This window comes from Hylobates moloch, unplaced genomic scaffold (assembly GCF_009828535.3).
Source record: "Hylobates moloch isolate HMO894 unplaced genomic scaffold, HMol_V3 SCAFFOLD_2, whole genome shotgun sequence".
NCBI lineage: Eukaryota > Metazoa > Chordata > Mammalia > Primates > Hylobatidae > Hylobates > Hylobates moloch.
In genome coordinates this window covers 124,947,555-124,973,718 of record NW_026652277.1, presented here as the reverse complement: position 1 = coordinate 124,973,718, position 26,164 = coordinate 124,947,555, and the positions used below count along the sequence as shown (strand labels likewise).

General features: G+C 41.9%; 1 protein-coding gene across 3 annotated transcripts in view; it reads left to right on the top strand.

Annotated features, from left to right (window-relative positions):
* The window catches only part of PDSS2 (decaprenyl diphosphate synthase subunit 2), a 308,730-nt gene that overhangs the window by 250,992 nt on the left and 31,574 nt on the right, over positions 1–26,164 (top strand). For 2 of the 3 annotated variants that reach the window (XM_032156019.2, XM_058435449.1), the window contains 2 exons: positions 620–751; positions 17,261–17,293. In XM_032156019.2, the coding sequence (XP_032011910.1) occupies positions 620–751; positions 17,261–17,293 (165 nt within the window). The remainder of the gene's footprint in view (positions 1–619; positions 752–17,260; positions 17,294–26,164) is intronic. The other variant, XM_032156020.2, reaches the window with a different exon arrangement.

The following is a 26,164-nucleotide window of genomic DNA, read 5'->3' as shown; positions in this document are numbered from 1 at the left end:
TTGCATATTTTATTTAATCTTAGATTAGTTTATTAAGCAATTCTATTTATTAAATCTTTATCTAAATCTTTTCCTTTAACTTAAAAAGTAAAATAAAGACTGCTACCCACTAAAAAAGGAATGTATTAGGGAATAATTCTGGAGAATTTTACAGATTATTGTTAATCATCTGAAATATTCTTTTTTTTTTTTGAGACGGAGTTTTGCTCTCGCCCAGGGTGGAGTGCAGTGGTGCGATCTCAGCTTACTGCAACCTCTGTCTCCCGGGTTCAAGTGATTCTCCTGCTTCAGCCTCTCTAGTAGCTGGAATGTGTGTGCCACTACACCCGGCTAATTTTTGTATTTTTAGTAGGGATAGGGTTTCGCCATTTTGACTAGGCTGGTCTCGAACTCCTGACCTCAGGTGATCCACCCACCCCAGCCTCCCAAACTGCTGAGATTACAGGCGTGAGCCACTGCACCTGGCCTGAAATATTCTTTTGTTTATTAAAATATATTTAAAAACTGCATTCCTTAAGCTTCGTATTTCACTGCATTAACTGGTAATTTCTGAATATAACTAAAACAATACTAGTGTATATACATTTCACTAATTTACTCATTTAACTGCTTCTTGTAGATAAATTCTGATGTCCAGCCTTTTGTTAAAGAAAAGACCAGTGACTCCATGACTTTTAATCTAAACTCAGCTCCTGTAGTCTTACATCAGGAATTTCTTGGAAGAGATTTGTGGATTAAACAGATCGGAGAGGTAAAATGAAATTACTCCTGTTTTAGGTACCATTAGTAATTAGTGGATTTTAGAACATAATTGATATTTCTTGGTAATATATGGCTATAGATGAGCCTTAGGCATATTCATGTAACAGGTAAAATTCTTTCTTTGTAATCTTCGTTTTTAAGAGGTAAAAGATAGAGATTGCAGTACTGAATTTTTCTATTATCTGAGTTCTTAGAATACTGCAACACAAAACTAGTGCCTGTGGTGAATGCTAATTAACTCAGATGACTTTTTTTTTCCTAAAGGCTTTCAAAAATTGGGCTATGGTAATAGCACCACCCTATAACTGACTGCAATTTCCCATCTGTGGACTCTCGCACAAGCTGCAGAATTCCAGGAGCTCCGTCTGTCAGCTCATTGGGTTATTTTAAAACAAACTTGGACCCTGAATACTTGTTCTGAGGCATTATCAAAGGGAAAAAAAAAAAAAAAAAAAGCGTGGTGAAGTGGGAGGGGTAAAGAGGCTTGAATTGGGTGAATTTCTCATTTTGGCAGATGAGAGGGAACTTTTTTGGTTTCCTTTTGATTCAGAAACTGTAGTGCAAAACTTCTTGCCTTTTTAGCCAAAGCCTCTTGGAATTTATTTAACTTCGTGGCTGTAATTGGTTGGGTTAATCTGAGGCTCTGGACAGAGAAACCAGGCACAGCTGAGGGTGGGGGTAGCCACCATCCTTAAAGGAGAGAGGATGGGTGGGCTCAGTGGCTCATGCCTATAATCCCAGCACTTTGAGATGCCAAGGCAGGAGGATCACTTGAGCTCTTGAGTTCAAGACCAACAACATAGCGTAACCTCATCTCTACAAAATTAAAGTTTTTGAAATTAAAAAAAAAAAAAACTTAGAGCCTAAGTGAGTATCTGCATTCTGAAAGATTTCCCTTCTCCCAACCCTTATTGATTCTCAAAATGCTGGCTGCCAACTTAAAATTCCTCATGTTCACCAAGTAGAAAACTGGAGGATTTCTTTCTGAAGAAACTGTCAAACTCAGGAGAAAAAGCCTTGCAGATGTGGATATTTGGGGCCTCCTCAGTAAACATGCCATATCCCTGAGCAGTCCTCCTACAGCAAGACCCACCACTTGACAAGCCTCAGAGGATCTGAGTGCCCAGAATATCTGCTGCCTTACTCTGAAGCAGAATAGGAAAAGAGGACCACTGGGCATTTGAGAAAAGCTGTTTCCATGAAACAGCAAGTCAAAAACAAACTGATAAAAAGGGAACTTAGAGGAAATAGAGACAATGCAAGCAAAGGCAGATGTTTTTCAAAGCACTATAATCAATATACTTGACAAGGAAGGATATTAAATCCATGGTATAATAATAGATGATCCATTAAAAAGGACAATTCAAGAATAAAAATTAGAATTATAAAATATAAAAATATGATTGCAGAATTTTTTAATCAGAAGAATGGAAGATACAAATTAAAAAATCTCCCAGAAAATTGGACAAAAAAGATGATTTTTTTAAAAAAGAAAAAAAGATAAGAAAACTAAGGACTCTTTCAGGAAACCTTGTATCTATTAAGAGTCACAGGCCAGGCTGGGCACAGTGGCTCACACCTGTAATCCCAACACTTTGGGAGGCCAAGGCAGGTGGATCACCTGAGGTCAGGAGTTCAAGACCAGTCTGGCCAACGTGTGAAACGCTGTCTCTACTAAAAATACAAAAATTAACCAGGCGTGGTGGTGCACACCTATAAGGCAGAGGCTGCAGTGAGCGAGATCGCACCATTGCATTCTAGCCTGAGCGACAAGAGCTAAACTCCATCTCAAACAAAAAAAAAAGTCACAGGCCAGGTGTGGTGGCTCATGTCTGTAATCCCAGTAATCTGAGCACTTGGGAGGCCAAGGGGGTGGATCACTTGAGGTCAGGAACTCAAGACCAGCCTGGCCAACATGGTAAAACCCTGTCTTTACTGAAAATACAAAAAGTAGCTGGGTGTGGTGGTGCACACCTGTAATCTCAGCTTCTCAGGTGGCTGAGGCACAAGAATCACTTGAACCTGGGAGGTAGAGGTTGCAGTGAGTCAAGATGGAGCCACTGCACTCTAGTCTGAGCGACACAGTGAAACTGTCTTAAAAAAAAAAAAAAAAAAAAGGCCAGGCATAGTGGCTTACACCTGTAATCCCAGCACTTTGGGAGGCCGAGGCAGATGGATCACCTGAGGTCAGGAGTTCGAGACCAGCCTGACCAACATGGTGAAACCCTGTCTCTACTAAATACAAAAAATTAGCCAGGCTTGGTAACTCATGTCTCTAATCCCAGCTACTCGGGAGGCTGAGGCAGGAGAATCGCTTGAACCCAGGAGGCAGAGGTTGCATTGAGCCAAGATTGCACCACTGTACTCCAGCCTGGGCAACAAGAGTGAAACTCTGTCTCATTAAAAAAAAAAAAAAAAAAAAGTCACAGAAAGAGAAAAACTAAAAACAGAGGTAAGAAAATTAACAAATTTTTAAAAATAAAAATAGTGACTGGACATGGTGGCTCATGTCTGTAATCCCAGCACTTTGAGAAGCCGAGGTGGGTGGATCACTTGAGGTCAGGAGTTTGAGACCAGCCCGGCCAATATGGCGAAACCCCATCTCTATTAAGAATACAAAAATTAGCCGGGCATGGTGGCCCAGGCCTGTAATCCAGCTACTCAGGAGGCTGAGGCCTGAGAATCGCTTAAACACTGGAGGCGGAGGTTGCAGTGAGCTGATGGCACCACTGCACTCCATCCTGGCCAGCAGAGTGAGACTCTGTCTCACAAAAAAAAAAAAAAAAGAGAAAAAAAGACACTTTACTGAGTTTATTTTAATCTTCCAAATTGTAATGTACATTTTTATGTAAAGCTTTATAAGATAACGATCTTGTTCTGTGAATGCCTCCTAGTCAGAAATAGGGAACACAATTTGCATAACACCTAGGAGGGACATTCCACTCTAAATCTCAAGGAGGTTGCTTATTAATCCTGAAATTAGTTCTCTTTCTGATTTTTTCATGTTATTTACCCTCCTGGATATCTTTGAGATCCTTTCCTTCCCTCCCCTAAAGCCCTCTCCTTCAGTTTTGAATTTGATTGCAAGATCCTTAACAATAATAGCAAATTCAGGCCAGGTGTGGTGGCTCACGCCTGTAATCCCAGCACTTTGGGAGGCTGAGGCAGGCGGATCATGAGGTCAGGAAATCGAGACCATCCTGGCTAACACGGTGAAACTCCATCTCTACTAAAAATACAAAAAATTAGTCGGGCGTGGTGGCAGGCACCTGTAGTCCCAGCTACTGGGGAGGCTGAGGCAGGAGAATTACTTGAACGCAGGAGGCGGAGGTTGCAGTGAGCCCAGATTGCGCCACTGCACTCAAGCCTGGGCGATAGAACAAGACTCCGTCTGAAAAAAATAAATAAATAAATAAATAAAATAATAGCAAATTCATCTTTGAATTACCCATAGTACCTGCCGCAGTGGCTTACTTGGAGTAATTACCCAATTAATATTTGTCAAAAAGTGAGTGTGGTGTGGTCTTGCAGGTTGAGACTGTTTGGTGGCAGCCCGGTTTTGTTAGAGTTAAGTTGGTATAACAGAAATGGCTCACAGAGGACCAGGATTTGGAAGGTCAGATCAAGATTGTCCAGCCCTTATGGGCCGCATGCAGCCCAGAACAGTTTTGAAAGTGGCCCAACACAAATTCATAAACTTTCTTAAAACATTATGAAGGTTTTTTTGCAAAATTTTTTTTTTTTTAGCTCATCAGCTACCATTAGTGTTCATGTATTTTATGTGTGGCCCAAGACAATCCTTCTTCTTCCAGTGTGGCCCAGGGAAGCAAAAAGATTGGACATTCCTGGTCTAGATTCTAATTTCGACTCTGCTAGCATCTAAGTAAACTTAATCACATTCTCTCATATCCCCATTATTCTTTTCTGTAAAATGATGGCATTAAACGAAATCTTTTCCAAAGTCCCTTTCAGCTTTCAAATAAATCTAAGAAATAGGTCTCTTAGACAAGAGATGCATTATAAGAAAAATACATATCTCTATTAGAAACAGGCCAGGCATGGTGGCTCACGCCTGTAATCCCAGCACTTTGGGAGGCCGAGGTGGGCGGATCACTTGAGGTCAGCAGTTCTAGACCAGCCTGTCCCACATGGTGAAACCCGGTCTCTACTAAAAATACAAAAATTAGCTGGGCATGGTGGTGCATGCCTGTAATCCCAGCTACTCGGGAGGCTGAGACAGGAGAATCACTTGAGCCCAGGAGGCAGAGGTTGCAGTGAGCCAGGATCGCACCAGTGCACTCCAGCCTGGGTGACAGACTGAGACTCTGTTCCAAAAAAAAAAAAAAAGAAACTTATGCAAGTTTTAACACTGAGAAGCAGAAAAATCTTGCTCTCAATGATGGAAGTCACCTGTGATTTCTTATTACCACATTTAAAATTACTTCTTTACTCTGCCCAGGCAGGTTTGTGTCTCATCTACCCTTTTGATTTCCTGCTTGGAAAGAGTGAGAATTATTGACTAGACAAGGAAGCCAGGAGGTGACATACTCTCGATACCGGTTCAGCACCATTGTGAAGCTAGGAGCAAGAGCACCTCTGGGATTTTCCTTATCAGGCTGTGCCACCTCTTCTCCAGCAACTCCTTTCTCCTGAAAAATCTTAGGATTAGCTGGCCTTCTTCCATCACAACTATAGGCCTATGGATGCATGTGCGTGTTGACACACGCTCACACAACCACACTCTTTCACAAAAGGCAGTTAAGACTGGAAACAGCTGAAAAACATTTGCTGAGCATTTTCTCCATACTAAATTCTACAGATCTCTCCCTGCCTTAATTTTAAATTTAAATTTGTAGCTGCTGAGAAATAATGATCAGGAAAAAATACTGTTAGTGAATGGGTTATTCACCCTGGGGAGGTGAAGTCATTACTCAGTTATCATTTTGATTCCTAATAAAAGAAAGTAGAATCCTTCAGAGCACCACAGAGCTCTGACTCTCTCAGGGAGTCCAGGGGCTATTGCAGGTCAGCAAGCTTTATTTTTAATGATCCTTCTAGTTTTCTGCTGCCATTGTAAGTCACCTGAAGAAATAAGAATTATGGTTAGATTTTCTTGGCTATTCCTAATAGTACTGAAATGTCACTTGGGCTTGTGACATTCTGACACTGTCATAAAATACCTTAAGTGTACTACAAATTACCATTGCTAAGCTATAACTCACTTGTCCCTAGATAGCTTACTATTACTCCTTATTCAGAAAGTAAAACAAAGACTGCTAGGCAAGACTGGTGTGCGTGAAAATAACACATGCCTATTCTTAAACAAAAGAGAAAATGCACATGCAGATTCCTCATTAATACCACATGTGATACTCTTCTGGTTCTTTAAGACATTTTTAGTGGTTTCAAAAGGAATAAGATTAATATCATCCTCTATCATAGAAGGTATACAATGTAGGCATTTGAAAGAACTATATGCATGACCACAAAGACTATGAAATGGCTCTAGATATCTCCTAAATTAAAATATTTCTTAAAGCTTTCTGTTGCACTTAAGGAAACAAAGTGCAACAGAAGATACAGGAGATACAGAAATAAGTTGCCTAAAGGTTGTCTATGGCCCAGTAGAGAGGAGATAAGATAAATACATAAATATAGAAACATAAGGAATACTGTAATTCATGCCACTTGGGGAGCATGGAGGAAAGACAATTGATGTTCAGTTGGAAAAGTCAAGAAAGGTTTATGAAGTCGGTATTAATAATATGTGAGATAGTCCTTAAAGAAGACTGGATAGCAAAGATGAGAATGGGGGGCTTCCTAGGCAAAGGAAACCGTGAAAAAGTGATACAGGTGCAGGCATGCAGTGTAGTCAAATAAAAAAAAAAGTGTTTTAATTTGGGTGGAATGTTATATAAAAATAGGTACATGAATGTTCAGATCAGCAATATTCACAATATCCAAAAGGTAGAAATAACCCAGTGTCCATCAACTGATGAATGGATAAGCAAAATGTGGTATATCCATACAATGGAATATTACTCAGCCATGGAAAGGAATGAGGTATTCATACATGCTGCAACATGCATGGGTCTTTAAAACATTCTATTATAAGCAGTGTGCGGTGGCTCATGCCTGTAATCCCAGCACTTTGGGAAGCCGAGGTGGGCGGATCACGAAGTCAGGAGATCGAGACCATCCTGGCCAACATGGTGAAACCCCATCTCTACTAAAAATACAGAAATTTGCTGGGTGTGGTAATGGGCACCCGTAGTCCCAGCTACTTGGGAGGCTGAGGCAGGAGAATTACTTGAACCCAGGAGGCAGAGGTTGCAGTGAGCCGTGATCATGCCACTGCACTCCAGCCTGGGGACAGAGTGAGACTCTGTCTCAAAAAAAAAAAAAAAAATTATAATAAGTGAAAGAAGTCAGATGCAAAAGGCCACATATCATATGATTCCATTTATGTGAAACATCCAGAGTAGACAAATCACAGAGACAGAAAAAAGACTGGTGGTTGCCCAGGGTTGGGGAGAGGGGAAGGGGGAGAGACTGTTTAACGGGTACAGGTTTCCTTTTGGGGTAATAAAAATGTTTGGAACTTGTTAGTGGTGATGATTGCATAACATTGTGAATGTACTAAATGCCACTGAATGATACTGTTTTAAATGATTAAAATGACTAATTTTATGTTACGCAAATTTTACCTAAATTTTTTAAAGACTTTGGGATGTTTGCCTACGGAAAATCAACTTGAAGAAGTCACAAAGCAGACGTTGAAAGTTTTTGAGCCAGATATTATCAAGGTCTGAGCTTCGAGGGAGGCAAATCTGGCTATATTATATAGAATGAAAGGAACAAAGAGATACGAAAAGCAAGGAGATCAATTAAGAAGTTTTTGGGAACCCATTGATAAGCGCAAGAGAAAAGACCAAATAGAGTGTTGGCAATGAGAATGGAAAGATAAGGAGGTTAAGCGTAAAACTCATTTCAGAGAAAATATATGAGACTAGAAAACTGATCTGATAAGGAGAGGCTGACAGGTGTGGACTGGGGAGTGGCACTCAGAGGCTAAAACAAGGATTTTGGACTAGGATAACAGAAAAAATTAAGCCATTAACAGAAATAGGAAAGTTAAGTGGAAAGACTGGTTTAACTGAGGTTCTTGACATGGTGAGTTTGAAGTACTCCATCAAGGTTGATGGCCGTTGCCTTGGGAACTTGCTGCTGGAGGAAGCAACTAAATTCTACTGTTAGCCTGATTTCCTTACTCATGGCCTCTCTGAGACCTGAGTAGATTTTTTTTCCTGGTCACACTGTGCAATTTAAAATTTCATGTTTCTTCCAGATTCCAAGAGAGGAGCATAGCAAGAAAAACAGGTTACAAAGAAATAACAAGACCTCTGAGCAGAGAGAGATTTGTTATGTAGATAATACAAGTAGTATCTCCTTGCCTTTCTCTAGTATATCTAGTATCTCGTTGCCTCTCTCCTTTTTAAAATGGGACACCATAGCCTTCTACATCTGCTGTTGCTTCTTTTTCTCCAGTGAACCAAAAGAACAGAATATGAGAAAATTAATCCCTTGGACATCCACACTTGCCTCTAAAAGTCGATTAGCTTTCCCAGTTGAAAGAGATGGTAAAATCAGGTACCCAAGCGAAGCAGTCCAGATGTGAATGGTGTTAACTTCCTTGCACATGCCTTCTGCGCTTTCTTATTCATAGAGAATGACCAAGATGGTAGAGAAAAGGCCTGCCCTGTTCCTTTATATTCTGCTGTCTTTCCAGCTCCGTAACTAGAAAGTCGAGCAACACAAGGCCTGCTTCTACCAAACCAGTACTCAGTGGGCTGCTCTAACTTCCAGGCTAGCAGCTGTAGTAGATTTCTGATTTGTGACCCTTCTTTCTGTTATCCCCATGCACTATACACTGTTTTGTTTTGTTTTGTTTTGTTTTTGTTTTTGTTTGCAGAGATGGCCAGCCTGAACTGTATTTTAAATAGCATTATAGTGCTGGATGCGGTGGCTCATGCCTGTAATCCCAGCACTTTGGGAGGCCAAGGCGGGAGGATTGCTTGAGGCCAGGAGTTCAAGACCAGCCTAGGCAACATAGCAAGATCCCATCTCTACTAAAAACTTTAAAAAGTAGCCAGGTGTGGTGGCGTGTACCTGTAATCCCAGCTATTCAGGAGGCTGAGGCTAGAGAATCTCTTGAGTCCAGGAGGTCAAGGCTACAGTGAACCATGATTGTGCCACTGCACTCTAACCTGGGCAACAGAGGGAGACCCTGTCAAACAAACAAATAAGTAATTAACTATTATAGTAAATGTCAGTGTTCTTAGGGACAAATGCTGAATTATCTAGGGGTGAGCATCCTGATATCTAAAACTTACTCTCAAATAATAAATGGTCATGGAGAGAAAGGGGGAAAACAGAAGTGGTAAGGTGTTAGCAACTGTTGAATCTAAATGGAGGGCAAATGAGTGTTCATTGTATTCTTTCAACTAAAAAGTTTGTGGGGGAAGGTAGTTTTCCTTGAAGATTTAAAAAGGAAATCTTTAAAAATGACAGTTATTCTAAAATATAGCCTGTAACATTTGGGAAGAATAACCTGATAAGTGGAGATGATTAGTCTCTAGCAATTTCTGGACTCTTCTGTGGAATATTAGTTTTCTGCTTTTAGAAAAAGGTGTCCACATATCCAGCTTTCAACTCCAGATAACAGCAGTTGGAAATTGGAAACAGTTCATTTATGTCATCCAATCCTTCTTTGTTACCTGACTTATAAAAAAACGTTTGTTTCTTAAAGTAAAAGACCACATTGTACATCCATTACTTACCAACAGGGAATCTGTCTGCCTTTAGTCTACAGAGACTGGTATATAAACCTTTGGAATTAATTCCTTTGTGCATCCTCTCAATCAGAGTGCTGGCTTTTTTTTTTTTGCTTTTGTATGGAATATTGTTTTACAGTGTTCACTATAGCTGTCCGAGGAGGCCTCCAGTGTCATGAGCACAGTCACACTATCTTGTCTATTTTCACACTTTTAAAAGATAAAACAAGGTTCAAACCACACATTCTCTGTGAACTGCTAAAGATTCGGAGAAAATTACTTTCTTTTCTCTTGACCTGATTGACAAGAAGCACACCTACAGGAGGCAAAAAGATGAGTGAATCCCTTTTAAAGACCCTAGTAATGAAGCCCTCAGGGAATTGCTGTGTATGGTAGAATTTACAGCGGCTTCTGGGGACGAACAGTGTGGCAGGAATTGGTTCAGGACTGCTGGCTGTTGAAATATAGATTCCATTTATTTTATATCAGCCTATTTTGGGCTCCAGTGAGAAAGTTATTTTAATAATATCTTGCTCTGGCTGGCCGCTGTGGCTCACACCTGTAATCCCAGCACTTTGGGAGGCTGAGGTGGGCGGATCACCTGAGGTCAGGAGTTTGAGACTACCTGGCTAACATGACAAAACCCCGTTGCTACTAAAAATACAAAAATTATCCAGGCATGGTGGTGGGCACCTATAATCCCAGCTACTAGGGAGGCTGAGGTAGAAGAATCGCCTGAACCTGAGAGGCGGAGGTTGCAGTGAGCCGAAATCACGCTATTCCACTCCAGCCTGGGGAACAGAGTGAGACTCCATCTCAATAATAATAACAATAATAACAATAATATCTTGCTCTGCTAGAAATACACGTAAGTGGCAGATGTCAGAACAAAAAGGGAAAAGTTGCAGTCCATTCTCCTCGAGACTTATGGAGTTTACATAGTTGTTCTCTTTCAGCCTTTGAAGTAAACCCTGATGCACATAGAAGCACAAATTGAAAAAGATATTGGACATAGGGCAGACCAATGATCCGCAAACAAATCAGAATCACAGGGGTAGGCTATGGAGAATCTGCATTTTTCACAAGCTACCCAGGTGATTCCAATACATCCAGCCCAGCATTTGTGAGAGCCCAGCATCTGGGAACTTCTGGTCTGGTCTGGTGTTCTACAGATCAAGAAATGAAGGCCTATATGAAAATGTAAAAATTATTTAAGTTATTAACCAATGAAGGACTAGAAACCATATTTTCTGGCTCCCAACATACCCATCTTCCCAGGTCACAATGCCTCTTGAAGTGTTCACAATTAAGATCTTAGGCCTCTTGCTGTAATCAGTAGACAAAGCCTTTAATCCCTGAAATTTTGAGGTGTATGTCTTGAAATCTCTGGAGATCTATTAACTTCCATTCTAAGGTCTTTTCCGTTAGACGCACTGCTTTTAAGGTTGAAGCACTTAATTACACTAATTCTTCTCTGTCCTAGCCTTTTGTTGTTTAATTTTCATGAACTCGCTGAATTTGTTTTCTACAGATGGAAGCTTAGGTTCCCTTCTTCAGTGTATTTATAAATAGAAGGTGGGTGAGAAAATCAAAATATGCCATTGTTCAATATGGGTAAAAATTACGTGTAAGGCATCAGCTAAGGGCTCTACATTACCTGCGTACTAGCTCACAGCCAAAAACATACAGCATTCCTAGAACTAGGAGTGAGTAAAATTCGTTTTTCCTGTACATTGCCTGAATAAGTAGTACATAACCAACACATATAAAGAAAAAGCGTCATCCATTTATTCATTCACTCAGACACTGATCTCGACTTGGGATACAGTTGTGAGCAAGAGAAAATTTCCCTGCTTTCATGGAGCTTGGGAGATTGTAGGCGAAGCATATCTAAAACAGTATTGTGTAGCTAGGTACAGTGGCTCACGCCTGTAATCCCAGCACTTTGGGAGGCCAAGGCAGAAGGACCAGTTGCATCCAAGAGTTTGAGACCAGCCTGAGCAACATAGTGAGACCCCACTCTATTAAAAATTAACCAGGCGTGGTGGTACATACCTGTAGCCCCGGCTACTCAGGAGGCTGAGGCAGGAGGATCGCTTGAACCTGAGAGGTTGAGGCTGCTGTGAACTGTGATTACAGCACTGCACTCAGCCTGGGTGACAGACAGAGTAAGACCCTGTTTCATCAACCAACAAACAGTCCGTCAATAACAATACTTTGTAACCTCCTAGAATATAAATTCCAAGAGGTCACACATTTTGATCTGTCCTGTTCATGTCTGTGTCTGTAGTGCCTAAGCAGTGTCTGACTCATAGTAGGTGCTCAATGAGTATTTGTTAAATGAATGAGCAACCAAGAGGTGTAATAGAAACTATCGCTTCTCCCAAATTAACTATCTTACAAAAAGAATAAGGATAGTATTTAATGAGAAATATCATTATGTAGGAATCTAAATCATCATTTATTTGTATCTAACTTGACATATTTTTATTTATTTATTTTTTGAGACAGGGTCTCATTCTGTCACCCAGGCTGGAATGCAGCAGCTCAATCACAGCTCACTGCAGCCTTGACCTCCTGGACTTAATCAATCTGCCCACCTCAGCCTCCTAAGTAGCTGGGATTACAGGTGCACGCCACCATGCCTGGCTGATTTTTGCTGTGTTGTTGTTGTTGTTGTTGTTTGTAGAGACAGGTTTCTCACCATGTTGCCCAAGCTGATCTCAAACTCTTGTGCTCATGTGATCTGCCCGCCTTGGTCTCCCAAAGTGTTGGAATTACGGGCATCAGCCACCGTGCCTGGTCACTATATTTTTATAAGCTCTAAAGCTTTTTGTGAGAAAACACCATATCAGAATGTCTATTGTCAGGTATGTTTGGCATATTTAGATATTATACCCATATGTCAGCTGGAAATATATATATATATATATACACACACACAGACACACACACACACATATAATATAATATATGTATTATATACCTATAAAAGTTTAAATATTTACCACAGTTTTTTCCTAAAATAAATGATACTTTTATGTACAAGCTAAAGTGATCAAGAGTAAAATGATTTCATAGAGCCAGAATGTTTATTGTGACAAAATGAAAAGGATATTCGGGTGAACCACATATCAATAGTTGCATGTTCAGATTATAATGGCTGTGGTAACGGTGTTGTCATTTTATGTAGGCTTCTACTCTTTCAGCTTTCAAAACATTATAGAATTGATGTTGAGCAGATCTAGATTATATCCACGGAATTTCTCTGCCATCATCCCCAACAATGTGTCCCTACTGGGTGACAGGGTAGTGGCCAAGCTAAGAAGACAAAGTAAAGTGAGAGAGTTTGAGGTTTGCAAATAAGTTGTGATTAAGCACAGGTAATTCAAAGTACTAGAATTTTCTAAGATGATTAGTCTATAAACAAAGTATGGGATGGGAAAAATGGTTTTATAGAAATTTGTGATAGGGCTACTCTAGATGTCCTTATCAGTAAAGAATATTATATTCACTCTTCTTACCTGTTGAATTTTTTTGAGACAGAGTGGGAGGTGGCTCAATGCAGCCAAAAGGAAAATTCCGCCCCTAAGTCATTGTCAGTCATAGTTTCTCCATGGTTTGCCTGTCAGTCTTCAAGTACAGAAGTTCAACTTTCTAACTTTCAACAAGTGCTACTTTCAACACTCTTAAGCACTGCATGATAAGCACTGAACAATGAGAATATTGAGAGAGCATGAGGAGGAGATGGTTAGAAGAGAGGTAACATTGACAGTGAGGAAATGACAGATGTGCTCAGGGTTGAGTTGTTTGACCGCAGGAACAATTCTCTAGGACTCCCAGTTTGTGCTTCTGTGAGTGGAAGAAAACACACTCAAAAGTGTTTGATACAGTCTCTCAAAAACAGTCAACACAGGACACTTCTATGACCCAACATGCAAGGATTTCTCCCCATCAACAAGCAAGCGATCACTTCAGCAAGCCGACACCAGCTGAGTGTCTCTAACTTACTTCTATTCTGACACTTTTTTTTTTTTTTTTGAGATGGGGGTCTCACTTTGTTGCCTAGGTTGGAGTGGAGTGATATTCACAGGCACAATCATAGCTCACTGCAGCCTCGAACTCCTGACATTAAGCGATCTTCTCACTTCAGCCTCCCAAGTAGCTGGGACAACAGGCACGTATCATATTTTGACACTATCTACCTGGAGACAGCGTCAGATCCCACAGGTTGAGGGCTCAAGACTGCACCCCCCCTTACCCCACCCCCACCTTCAGATGCCAGTCACAAGCTCCAGGTTACCTGTGCTTCTGATTGACCCGCTATAAAGTGGGGATCCCACGACCACTTCCTTGGGTTCAGTTAATTTGCTAGAGCAGCTCCCAGAACTCAGGCAAACAGTTACTTTCTTTTTCATAGCTATGTGAATTTTGGAACAGAAACACTTATACTTACCAATTTATTTAAAGAATATTACAAAGGACACAGATGAGAAGATGCATAAGTTAAGACATGTGGGAAGGAGCGTGGAGTTTTCCATTTCCTCTCCAGTGCACCACCATATAGAAACCTGCATGTGTTCAGCTCCCCAGAAGTTCTCCAAATTCTGTGTTTTTATGGAACAAATTTTTGGGTTTTTATGGAAGCTTCATTACATAGGTATGATTGATTAAGCCATTGGCCATTGGTGATCAACTTAACCTTCAACCCCTCTCCCCTCCCCAGAAATTTGGGGGTGGGCTGAAAACCCTAACCTTCTAATCCTGTCTTGGTCTTTGCCATGACCAGTCCCCATCCTGAAGTCAGGAGTTGCCAGCCATCAGTCAGCTCGTTAACATACAAAAAGGCATCACTTGGTGAGTTTCTGAAGATTTTAGGAGTTGTATGCCAGAAAACTGGACTATGACCAAATATATATTTCAGAATATCCTAGTGTCATTTGAAAAGTGCTGTGCTTGAGCAATTCATAGTCGTCAGCAAAAGACAAGGAAAAGGATAGACAGTGGAAAAAGTGGAAAACTTGTGATCACAGGATCAGCCTCAATGTCAGATGTCCATTAACCTAAATGAATTCAAGAGTCAGCTGTGAGTTTGAGAACTGAAAGACTAAGCATGTTGGGAAAGTGCTGCTGCTGAAATTTTGGTCACAGGCCATCTGTGGATTATTCGTAAGATCAAGGCCAGTCCATATTTGGACAATATCAAAGTGACTAGCTAGGTCATAAGTGAGCAATACAGATGTGTTCAAGGCTTCCCTACCACTTCTGCAGAAGTTACTACGGTGGGATTTTCAGTGTAGACAAAACTATTTTGGGAAAAGATGCCCATAAACAGACAAATGAATAAATACAAAATAAGCGGAGAGACTAACAGCTTGGTTTTAAAATTTGTTTAAGAACTCACTGATATTCCTGTTGGTACAATGCATCTCAGTACTAAGTTCAAACTCTTCTTAGTTCTCTGAAAATCCTAGAACACTAAAAAACTTCAAAAAGCAGACTGAAGACCTTATTCTTTTTATAGTAGATTGGTTGCAGAGGCCTTTTGTTTCACTGAAAATGTTTAATCACAATTTTAGAGTGGTTTATGATGGTGCCAACAACTATGCGTGAACAGTGTTTTATAAGTTTCTTACTATGAAATTAAGAAAAACAAGGGCTGGGCTCAGTGGCTCACGCCTGTAATCCCAACACTTTGGGAGGCTGAGGTGGGTGGATCACATGAGGTCAGGAGTTCGAGACCAGCCTGGCCAACATGGCGATACCTTGTCTCTACTAAAAATATAAAAATTAGCCGGGTGTGGTGGTGGGTGCCTGTAATCCCAGCTACTCAGGAGGCTGAGACAGGAGAATCGCTTGAACCTGGGAGGGGGAGTTTACAGTGAGCCGAGATACATCACTGCACTCCAGCCTGGATGACAGAGCAAAACTCCATCTCAAAAAAAAAAAAAAAAAATGCATTATCTTCAGAAAAATGTTGAAAAGATTCTAAAGCAGCAAGAAGGGTCAGGACTGATTTTTTTTTTTTTTTTTGAGACAAGATCTCACTCTGTCACTCAGGTTGGAGTGTAGTGGTGCAACTATGGCTCACTACAGCCTCAACCTCCCAGGCTCAGGCAGTCCCCTCACCTCAGCCTCCCGAGTAGCTAGGACTACAGGCGCATACCACCACACCCAGCTAATTTTTTTATTTTTTGTAGAGATGGAGTCTCACTATGTTGCCAGGACTGGTCTTGAACTCACGGGCTCAAGCAATCCTCTTGCCTCGGCCTCCCAAAGTGCTGGGATTACAGGCATGAGCCACTGTGCCCAGCTTTAGGACCAATATTATAAACTTTTTTTTTTCTCTCATGGAAGTAATCTGCCTATGTTAATTACCTGTATAATGTAAATTTGGACTCAGGAACAAAATGGTCTTGAGACCTAACCTGTTTGTAAGTTGGAGGACTCTTGTTCTATGCAGAAGTGGCAGGAGAAATTTTATTCTGAAGTCTGCAAAACGCAAACTGACCTGCCAGCAAAAACTAACCCTAGCTGTTATGTTAAGTTTTTTTTTTTTTTTTTTTTTTTGAGACGGAGTCTTGCTCTGTCACTCAGGCTGGAGTGCAGTGACGCGATCTCAGCCCACTACAGTCTCCGCCTCCTGGGTTCAAGCGATCTTGTCTCCTCAGCCTTCTGAGTAGCTGGGATTACAGGCGCCTGCCACTACACCTGGCTAATTTTTGTATTTTTAATAGAGACGGGGTTTAACCATGTTGGCCAGGCTGTCTTGAACTCCTGACCTCAGGTGATCTGCCTGCCTTGGCCTCCCAAAGTGCTGGGATTACAGGCGTGAGCCACCGCACCCAGCTGAATTTACAGCATTACTAAGAGTGAAACAGCCTGACATTTTGTGCCTCCTGAATTGTTGGAGTATGTAATATTTCCACATAAAGTATTTTTGCCAAAAACGTTTAACCTAAATCTTAGCAGCCTTCTCCAGACCCAACTTTCAGTTTACAAGCAAAACAGAAACAAGTTAAATGAAGCAATGAAGAAAGAAGAAAAAGGGATTTTATAAAACAGTATCCTTGTCTTCTCAAAAAGTCAATGGTTTTTATGAAAAGAAGCATAGCTTTTATTTTCGTTTTGTTAAAAATTGGGAGAGACTAGTCTAGGCAAAAAAGAAGAAATGATAATAATAAATAAAAGGCAACAAAAGAGACATAAAAACCAGAATGCAATGTGTGAATCTTGATTAATTCTGATTTTGGGGGAAAAAGCTATAAAAGATATTCTTGGAACAGTTGGAGAAGTTTGAATATAGATTTGTGTTAGATGATATGGCATTGTGAGTTCATTAATTTTTATTGTGGTCATGGGGTGATGTATGAGATGCTGTATGTGTATAAGATACATGCTGAAGCATGTGACGTTAAGAGTCGTGACATCCACTCCTGTCAGATCTAGGTAGAGGGTCTATGCGTGCTCAGTGAACTGTTCGTTTAACTTTTCTATATGCTTGCAATTTACGTGGATTTATGTATGTATATTAATATGTATGTTAAATAGAGAGAGGGAAAGGGGGACAGAGAAGCTGAGTTCTATTCTTTGAGAAGCAAAAATTACAGAAGCAGTAAACTTTTAAAGAAGTAATAAATTAATTTTCCCCTCTTCTTTTGTAGGCTCAAGAAAAAGGAAGATTGGACTATGCTAAGGTAGGCAGATTTTATACATATTGTACTGTTTTACACATTTCAATTTGGTGTTTGGTTTTCGTTTATATTTGAAAGGTCAAAAGAGAATGATCACATTGAGAGCTGAGGGACATTTCCTGTTAAGTAACAGGCCAATAGCACGTGGAATAAGGTTCATTCAACAAGAAGACTATTTATTATTGAGTACCTGTTTCATTCCAGGCATTGTATTAGGTATTGAGGATACAACGGTCAACTAGATGAAGTCTTTTCTTTCAGAATATTTACTATTCTAGTGGGAAAAATCAATAACTTAATAAAGGACTAAATAAATAACGTAAGGTCAAGTGTCAGTAAGTGGGATGAGGGAAAATAAACAGTAAAATCACTAGCCATTGTTGAAAGATGCCTATGGGCTGTGGATGGAAGACAACCTTTAGGGCCATCAGATAATACCTAGAAAGCACCTTACAGGACAGACTTGAACTCCCAAAGGCAGGAGTTCTCATATCACCTGTGGAACTTTTGAAAACACATGTGCCTAGGTACCACTACATCAGACCCTCTTTCACCAAGATCAGAATCCCCTGATGGAGAGAGCGGTACAGGGGCAGGCTGGAGTGGTTTGAAAATGTCTCCACCGATAATTCTGACACACAGCCCTGGTTAAAAACTGCTGCAGGAGGTCAGATTTCAGTGCATCAGTACAGGCCTAGGAACACACTTGGGTCACGTTCTGTTTTCCCCTCAGGGACAAATGGAACATTTAGCAGGTATATGGCATGTGTACAGCTGCTTGGCTAAAAGAACATGTCAACCATCTGATTTATGCAACAATCAGGAATATCCAGGATGTGAGCACACCTGCACGCCAAAGACAGGGAGGGAGAAACACGACCCAGAAGGGCTCTGCTTGCTATGGGACAACCAAAACCCTCAAGGGTCTCTCCAGAGCTGACCCGGAACCTCGCACTCTCCTGGCAGCCTAGTGGGGCACACCCATGGCCCCCGCCTTTACTCTTCTTTCCTTGCTGAAAATAAAGTCTCTTCTTTTTATTTTTTTTTTAATAATTACAAAATAGATTTACTTTGAACCACTGGTTCTTATACCCAGGAACATATGTCAGAATTATCTGTGGAGGTTTTAAAAAATCCGTAAGTCCAGGTCTCCCGCTTGGAGAAGGTTGCAAAGCAGGTTAGGACCCGAGTGTTTCTAAAAAGCTCTTCAGGTAGCTCTGATGTTTCCTTCTGGTTGAATCACTGAATTTAGATCGACTGGATACTTTGATTTTGGGGGTTTGGGGGCCATTTGCGGGAGGGTGTGGGAAGCTTTTCTCACAGATTTACTAGGAGCAGCAAATAACTTGGTCTCTGGCTTTTTTGGAGTCTGTTTCAGGTCTTTTCTCCCCAGTTAAGGATTTTTTTTTCCTTCACTGCCTCTTCTTTGATTTTCAACTTTTTCCCTGGGCCTTTCCCTGGGGTTTCAGACTCTGCAGCTCTTGGGGTCTCAGAGGCTGTCAAGTCCTTTCTCTTCCTCCCATGAGGAGTGTTGGGACAGTCTCTCCTTTTATCTGCCTCACATACTTTTGCCTCCTTCAAGAAAAACTAGGTAATAGGAGCACCTCTAAACCAAGGGCTTCCATATCTGTCACTCTGTCTTAGATGTGTACTTGAGCCTCATCATATACCCAAACGCAGGCTGTGGACTTACCTTCTTGGGTCTCCCACAGGCATAAGAGCCCAGTGCATCTTAAACTAAACTAAACATCTTTTCTGACATCTCTGGCCTTTCTGTTGCTGTTGTTTAATGACTTTATTTTTTACAGCAGTTTTAGGTTGATAGCAAAAGTGAGTGAAAAGTAGAGTTCCTATAGCCCCTGACCCCACACACATGCAGCCTCCCTCACTATCAGCATCCCACACCAGAGAAGCACATTGTTACAATTGATGAATCTAAGGCTGGGTGCAGTGGCTCATACCTCTAATCCCAGCATTTTGAGAGGCTGAGGTGGGAGGACCACTTGAGCCCAGAAGTTCAAGACCAGCTTGGATAACATGGCGAAACCCTGTCTGTACAAAACAGTGTAAAAATTAGCTGGGTGTGGTGATGAGCACTTGTAGTTGCAGCTACCTGGGAGGCTGAGGTGGGAGGATTGCTTGAGCCTGGGAGCAGAGGTTTCAGTGAGCTAAGATCATGCTACTGCACTCCAGCCGGGGTGGCAGAGTGAGACCCTGTCTCAAAGAAAAAAAAAATTGATGAGTCTACATTGGTGCGTCGTTATCACCCAAAGTCCATATATTGCATTAGGAAGGTTGCAGTCCTTGGTGCTGGACCTCTGAGCCTTTTTTCTTACCCTCTGTCCTGTGATTAGCACTGTCATCCCACCAGTCAACCATGTGAGAAACTTATCATGTGAGAAACGGCTCCTACTCCCCACCTCGTGTTCCATGACCAAGTCATACCAGTTTTATAGCCTACATTTTCTTGACTCCAACTCCTCCTCTTGGTCTCTCTTCCATTCCTCATGCTCGTAGTCTCTTCATCTGAACACTGAAAAACCTACTGCTCAGTCTCCACTGCCTCTCTTTTGTCCCCACAGATCTTTACCAGCCAGAGTGGCTATCTAAACCACCAATCTGACAGTTTCCCTCTCCAGCTTAAAACCCTTCATTGCTCTAGGCTAGGCGCGGTGGCTCACGCCTGTAATCCCAGCACTTTGGGAGACGGAGGCGGGCAGATCACAAAGTCAGGAGATCGAGACCCTCCTGGCTAACACGGTGAAACCCCATCTCTACTAAAAATACAAAAAATTAGCCAGGCGGGGTGGCGAGCACCTGTAGTCCCAGCTACTCCGGAGGATGAGGCAGGAGAATGGCATGAACCCAGGAGGCGGAGCTTGCGGTGAGCCGAGATCACGCCACTGCACTCCAGCGTGGGTGACAGAGCGAGACTCCATCTCAAAAAAAAAAAAAGAACAAAAAAAAAACAAACAAAAAAAAACACCTTCATTGCTCCGTGTTGTCTATCCAGCACATTCAGAGCTTGCTGGGTTGGCATATACAGGGCTGTGTGATCTCTCCCCTAAAGAGACCCTCCAGCTTCATCTCCCATGGTCCTGCAGCAGCACCAAGTTTCATAAAGCATACTGCTTCTGTTCTCTGCGCCTTCACTCATGCTGTCCCCTCTGCTTAGAATGTCCTGCCGTCTTTATCCGGCTCCCTCTGCTCATTCCTATGAAGCTTAATTTAGGATTGTCTCCTATAGCAAATCTTCTGTGGTTCCCCAGGCTGGATGAGATTGCTTTCCTCAGTTCCTCAATACACTATGCGTTTCTCAGTCACTGCTCTTACTCTGTTATATTATAATGATCCATTTATGAGACATCCTAGACTGTGAGCTCTTGGAGGGCAGAGACAGTTTCTTTTCTCTCTTAATATATCTGGTACCCAACACAGTACTTGACACTTAGTAAGTGTCGAGTGAATGAGCAAGTAAGCGAGTGAACAGAGGCTGTGAGTAAGAAAATAGAAAACACACGCAGTAAGTTGGGGAGAAGCAACCTGCTGCAGGAGAAAATCGGGGATAGGGCATTGGTTCTCAAGGCGGAAAGGAAAGCGTTTGACACAGTTTGCAGATATCAACAGGGTTAAAAAGATTGCTTAGGAAGGTTGTAGTAAACTAGTTTGAAGATAAAGACTGGGATTTTTACTGTGGTAGTGACAGAAAGCTAACATATGAATAAAGAGGTAAGGGAAAAGAGTGACAATTGAACATTGATACTTATTCTGTTTTATTTATTTTTTTTTAGAGATGGGGTCTCACTCTGTCACTCAGGCTGGAGTGCAGTGGCACAATCATAGCTTACTGCAGCCTCCCACTCCTGGGCTCAAATGATCCTCTTGCCTCAGACTCCCAAGTAACTAGGACTACAGATATGTGTCACCACACCCAGCTATTTTTTTGTTTGTTTATTTATTTATTTATTTAAGAAATGAGGTCTCGCTGTTACCCAGACCGGTGATGCTTTTTTTATGACTCAAAGAATGCCTCTAGGGTTTCTTATCACAGAAGCATTTGACAATGGAAGAGATTTCCACTGGAAAATGGCAAAGAGAAAAATATGATGCACAAATAAGAGCACCGCTGGATGAAGCAATGGCTCTGCCACCAACTCACTGCAAAATCTGGTAACAGTCACTGTGTTAATCTGTTCTTGCAGTGCAATAAAAAAAATACCTGGCTGGGGCACAGTGGCTCACACCTGTAATCTCAGCACTTTGGGAGGCCATCGGGGTGGACCACCTGAGGTCAGGAGTTTGAGACCAGCCTGGTCAACATGGTGAAACCCCGTCTCTACTAAAAACACAAAAATCAGCCGGGTGTGGTAGCACGTGCCTGTAATCCTAGCTACTCGGGAGGCTGAAGCAGGAGAATTGCTTGAACCCCAATGGCACAGGTTGCAGTGAGCCAAGATCATGTCTTTGCATTCCAGCCTGTACAACAGAGCAAGACTCTGTCTAAAAAAGAAAAAAAATATATGTCTGGGTATAGTGGCCAACACTTTGGGAAGCCAAGGCAGGAGCACTTGAGCTCAGGAGTTCGAGACCAGCCTGGGCAATATGGCAAAATCCTGTCTCTGAAAAAAATACAAAAATTAGCCAGATATGTTGGTGCACACTCATAGTCCCAGCTACTCAGGAGGCTGAGGTGGGAGGATAGCTTGAGCCTGAGAGGCAGAGGTTGCAGTCAGCTGAGATTGTGTCACTGCACTCCCTGCTAAAAGTATAAAAAAATAGCTAGGTATGGTGGTGCACAGCTGTAGTCCTGGCTACTCAGGAGCCTGAGGTGGAAGATCACCTGACCCCAGGAAGCTGAGGCTGCAGTGAGTTGTGATCACGCCACTGTACACCAGCCTGGGCAATGGGAGTGGGAGTGAGACCCTGTCTCAAAAAAAAATAGAAAAGAGGTTTAATTGGCTTATGGTTCTGCAGGCATATGAGAAGCATAGTGCTGACATCTACTTCTGGTGAGCTTAGAATCATGGCACATGGCAAAGGGTATTGGGCATGTCACATGGCAAGAGAGGGGAGGTGCCACACACTTTTAAACAACCAGATCGTGCATGAACTCACTGAGTGAGAACTCACTCGTCACCAAGGGCATGGCGCTAAGCCATTCATGAGGGATCAGACCCCCTGACCCAAACACCTCCCACTAGGCCCACCTCCAACATTGGAGGTCACTTTTCAACATGAGATTTGGAGGGGATAAAACATCCAAACCAAATTGTTCAGTTAATCTCTTTGGTCTTTTCTTAGTTTCCTCAGTACAAAATGAGCAGTTTAGAGTAGTGCTGTTCTATTCCCTAGGCCCATTCTAAATCTGGGAGGAGACATTCTTATCCTGAGGTCCAGACACACTCCTTCACCCAACCAACATTTATTTAATATATTTTTAAATTTAATTTTTTTTTTTTTTTTGAGACAGTGTCTCACTCTGTCACCCAAATTGGAGTGCAGTGGCACAACCTTAGCTCACTGAAACTTCCGCTTCCCGGGGTCAAGTGATTCTCCAGCCTCAGCCTCCCAAGTAGCTGGAACTACAGGTGCAAGCCACCAATGCCCAGCTAATTTTGTATTTTTTGTAGAGACAGGGTTTTACCACATTGCCCAGGCTGGCCTCGAACTCCTGAACTCAAAGTGACCTGCCCGCCTCAGCCTCCCAAAGCGCTGGGATTCCAGGCATGAGTCACCTCACCCAGCCTTTATTTGATGTTAATATATTTGAGGCACTATGCTAGTGCCAAGACAACCACCATGAACATGACTGCCAGGGTTTGCCATCACAAGCTCGCTTGACTCCGGCTTCCCTATCTAAAGTAGCCACTCCAACTTTGCTCTGTCTTTTTCTCCTTAACATTTATCATAACATAAAATTATCATTTTGCATTTAAGTGCATGCTTATTTCTTCTTCCACTAGCATGTAAAATGTCTAAAGGCAGGTGCTTTGGTGGCCTTGCTCATGGTTGCATCACACTCCCTAGCACAGGCTTACATAGGAGTGCTTGACAAATATGTGTGCATGAGTATTACATTCGTGTTATGTTAGGAGACATACAGGAGGTTAGGAGAGGTCTGGGATCGAGGACCGTAGACTCAAATTAGTCATTTTAAGAGTTTTTTGTTTTTTGAGATGGAGTTTCACTCTTGTTGCCCAGGCTGGAGTGCAATGGCACAATCTCGGCTCACTGCAACCTCCACCTCCTGGGTTCAAGCAATCTCCTACCTCAGCCCCCTGAGTAGCTGGGATTACAGGCATGCGCTACCACACCCAGCTAATTTTTGTATTTTTAGTAGAGATGGAGTTTCTCCATGTTGGTCAGGCTGGCCTCGAACTCCCGACCTCAGGTGATCCACCCACCTCGGCCTCCCAAAGTGTTGGAATTACAGGCGTGAGCCACCACAGCCAGCCTTAAGAGTATATTGACTGTGTAATACATTCCATCCCAAAGTTGCCTAAGGTTGTCTTTTCAAGTGCGCAGTAATGGTATTTCTCATGCCAGTAAATAGACACCCACTCCTCCTTGAATATGTAGTGCTATTCTGATATTTAAAGACCTAACTTGATTTAGGTAATTAATCCAGACCTGTCATCCTTACACAGACTTAAACCCAAGTAACATAGAGAAGAAAGATTATGTCTTTCTCTACTAAGTCTTGGGGAGATGTCTGCAGTATTATGCCTTATGCAGTATGTTATGGACTCTTGGCAATGCATCTCGTGACCGAAAGTCTACTCCTCCCTGCTTTGTGTGCTCTGCTTTTTGTGGTCATGATGTTCAGGCTAATATAGGCATCGTGCTTAGTGGCTTAGGGTTCCCCTGGTAGGGGTTATTTGTAAAATGGTATTTGAAAAACTCAGCAGCCATTTCAAGAGACTATTGTGAAATTCATTTATTGCTGGATATTTCTTTATTTCCAAGTGATAGGTGTTTGTAAACTCAAAAGCTGAATTTTGTCTGAAAAGTCAGATATCAAGAAAGTGTGCAGCCATAAAAAGGAATGAGATCATGTCCTTTGCAGGGATATGGATGAAGCTAGAAGCCATCATTCTCAGCAAACTAACACAGGAACAGAAAACCAAACACCGCATGTTCTCACTCATAAGTGGGAGTTGAACAATGAGAGCACGTGAACACAGGGAGGGGAACAACACACACCAGGACCTGTTGGGAGGTGGAGGGGCACGAAAGGAGGGAACTTAGAGGGCAGGTCAATAGGTGCACAAACCACCGTGGCACATGTACACCTGTGTAACAAGCCTGCACGATCTGCACATGTATCCCAGAACTTAAAATAATAAAGAGTCAAAACAAACGGTATATAATTATTTCGGTCATGCACTCTGTGGCTTTATGGCCCATCACTCAATTTTGTCGGTTTCAGATGGTGAGGAAGTAGGGGAGAGTGTGGAAGAGGTGATCATTTCAAAATCATTCTCAACTGGACCTTCAAAATGTGTGTCGCATTCAGCAAAATAGTGGCCTGTACACAGACACTCAGCTAGAAATTGAATTACTTTTTAATTGAGTTCCTGTTGTGATAGAGCCTGGATGTGAATGCTTTACACTGCTGTAGTACCTTTCATCCTAAGATATCAAAGCACTTGACAACTATTTATTAAATCTCTCCCTGTCTCTTAAAGTAGTTAACACAGCACTATAAGTCACTCTACTCATTGCTGAAACTCACTCACCTGGGCAGTGGACAAAGATGGAAGCTGTTTAACTGTGTAAGGCAATCCTACCTTAGTAGCTTTTAAGATGGAAAAACAAGGAATACCTTACCTAGTTAAAACTGCAGAGGTTGTATTAGATGGAATGTAATTACCAGAAGTGAAGTGTGACCAGGAAGTTAACACTTTTGCTCCAGTGCGCAATGCTGTGGGGATCTTAATTCCGGTGACTGTCCTGCAGCCCTAGGTGCACATCTCAGACTGTTCCAGCTCCTTAGGCTTCTGGTCTCAAGGTTAGGCAGAGCCGCTTCAGCTCAGTGCTAGAGGGAAGAGTGCCACCTATTGAACTGTAGGAATTCTTGGAGATGTGTTGGGACTGGTGGAGAAGCCTCTCGGACCACATTCACGTTTGGTTTGCTATGGTAACTAATATATATATCTAAAAGAAAACGAATATGTTGACTACTCTTGCTTAGAAAAACATCGACAAACGTCTGTGTATTTTCCCCAGCTGGAGGCGAGCGTATGCCTGTAGTTTAGCCTACTGCTACTTGAAATAAGCATGCTGCTAAAAAGACTGAGGCAGATGGTATTTTTACCACTTCAGGCAAAACATGGCACCTATGGTTCGACTTTCTACAATTTTAATTTTTTAACATTTTCAAAATGGCTTGTTTAAATATCTCCATCACAGAGACACAGACTTTTTCCCAGTTTCTTTTTAATAATTGCTTCAGATATATAGATAGGAATAACCATCAGTTGGTCAAAACCAGACTATTCAGCATTGTAGAGCCTGCCTTCTGTTCATTCTTTCACCAGTGCCTAGGACTGTGCCGTAAATGAGCTTTGACATTCGTGCTCATTTTGATACAAAGACACTAAGTGGTTTATAATAGCTTGCATTATATTTATCTCTAGTCTTTCTTCTTCTCTTCTTCTTCTTCTTTTAGATATAAGGTCTCACTATGTTGTCCAGGCTTGAGTGCAGTGGCTATTCACAAGCCCATTATAGTACTCTACAGCCTCGAACTCCTGGGCTCAAGAGATCCTCCCATCTTCACCTCCCAAGTAGCTGTGACTACAGGTGCACTGTCTCTGCACTGGTCTTTCTCTAGGCTTTATTGTGCATTTCATATCATTTGTCTCATGACTC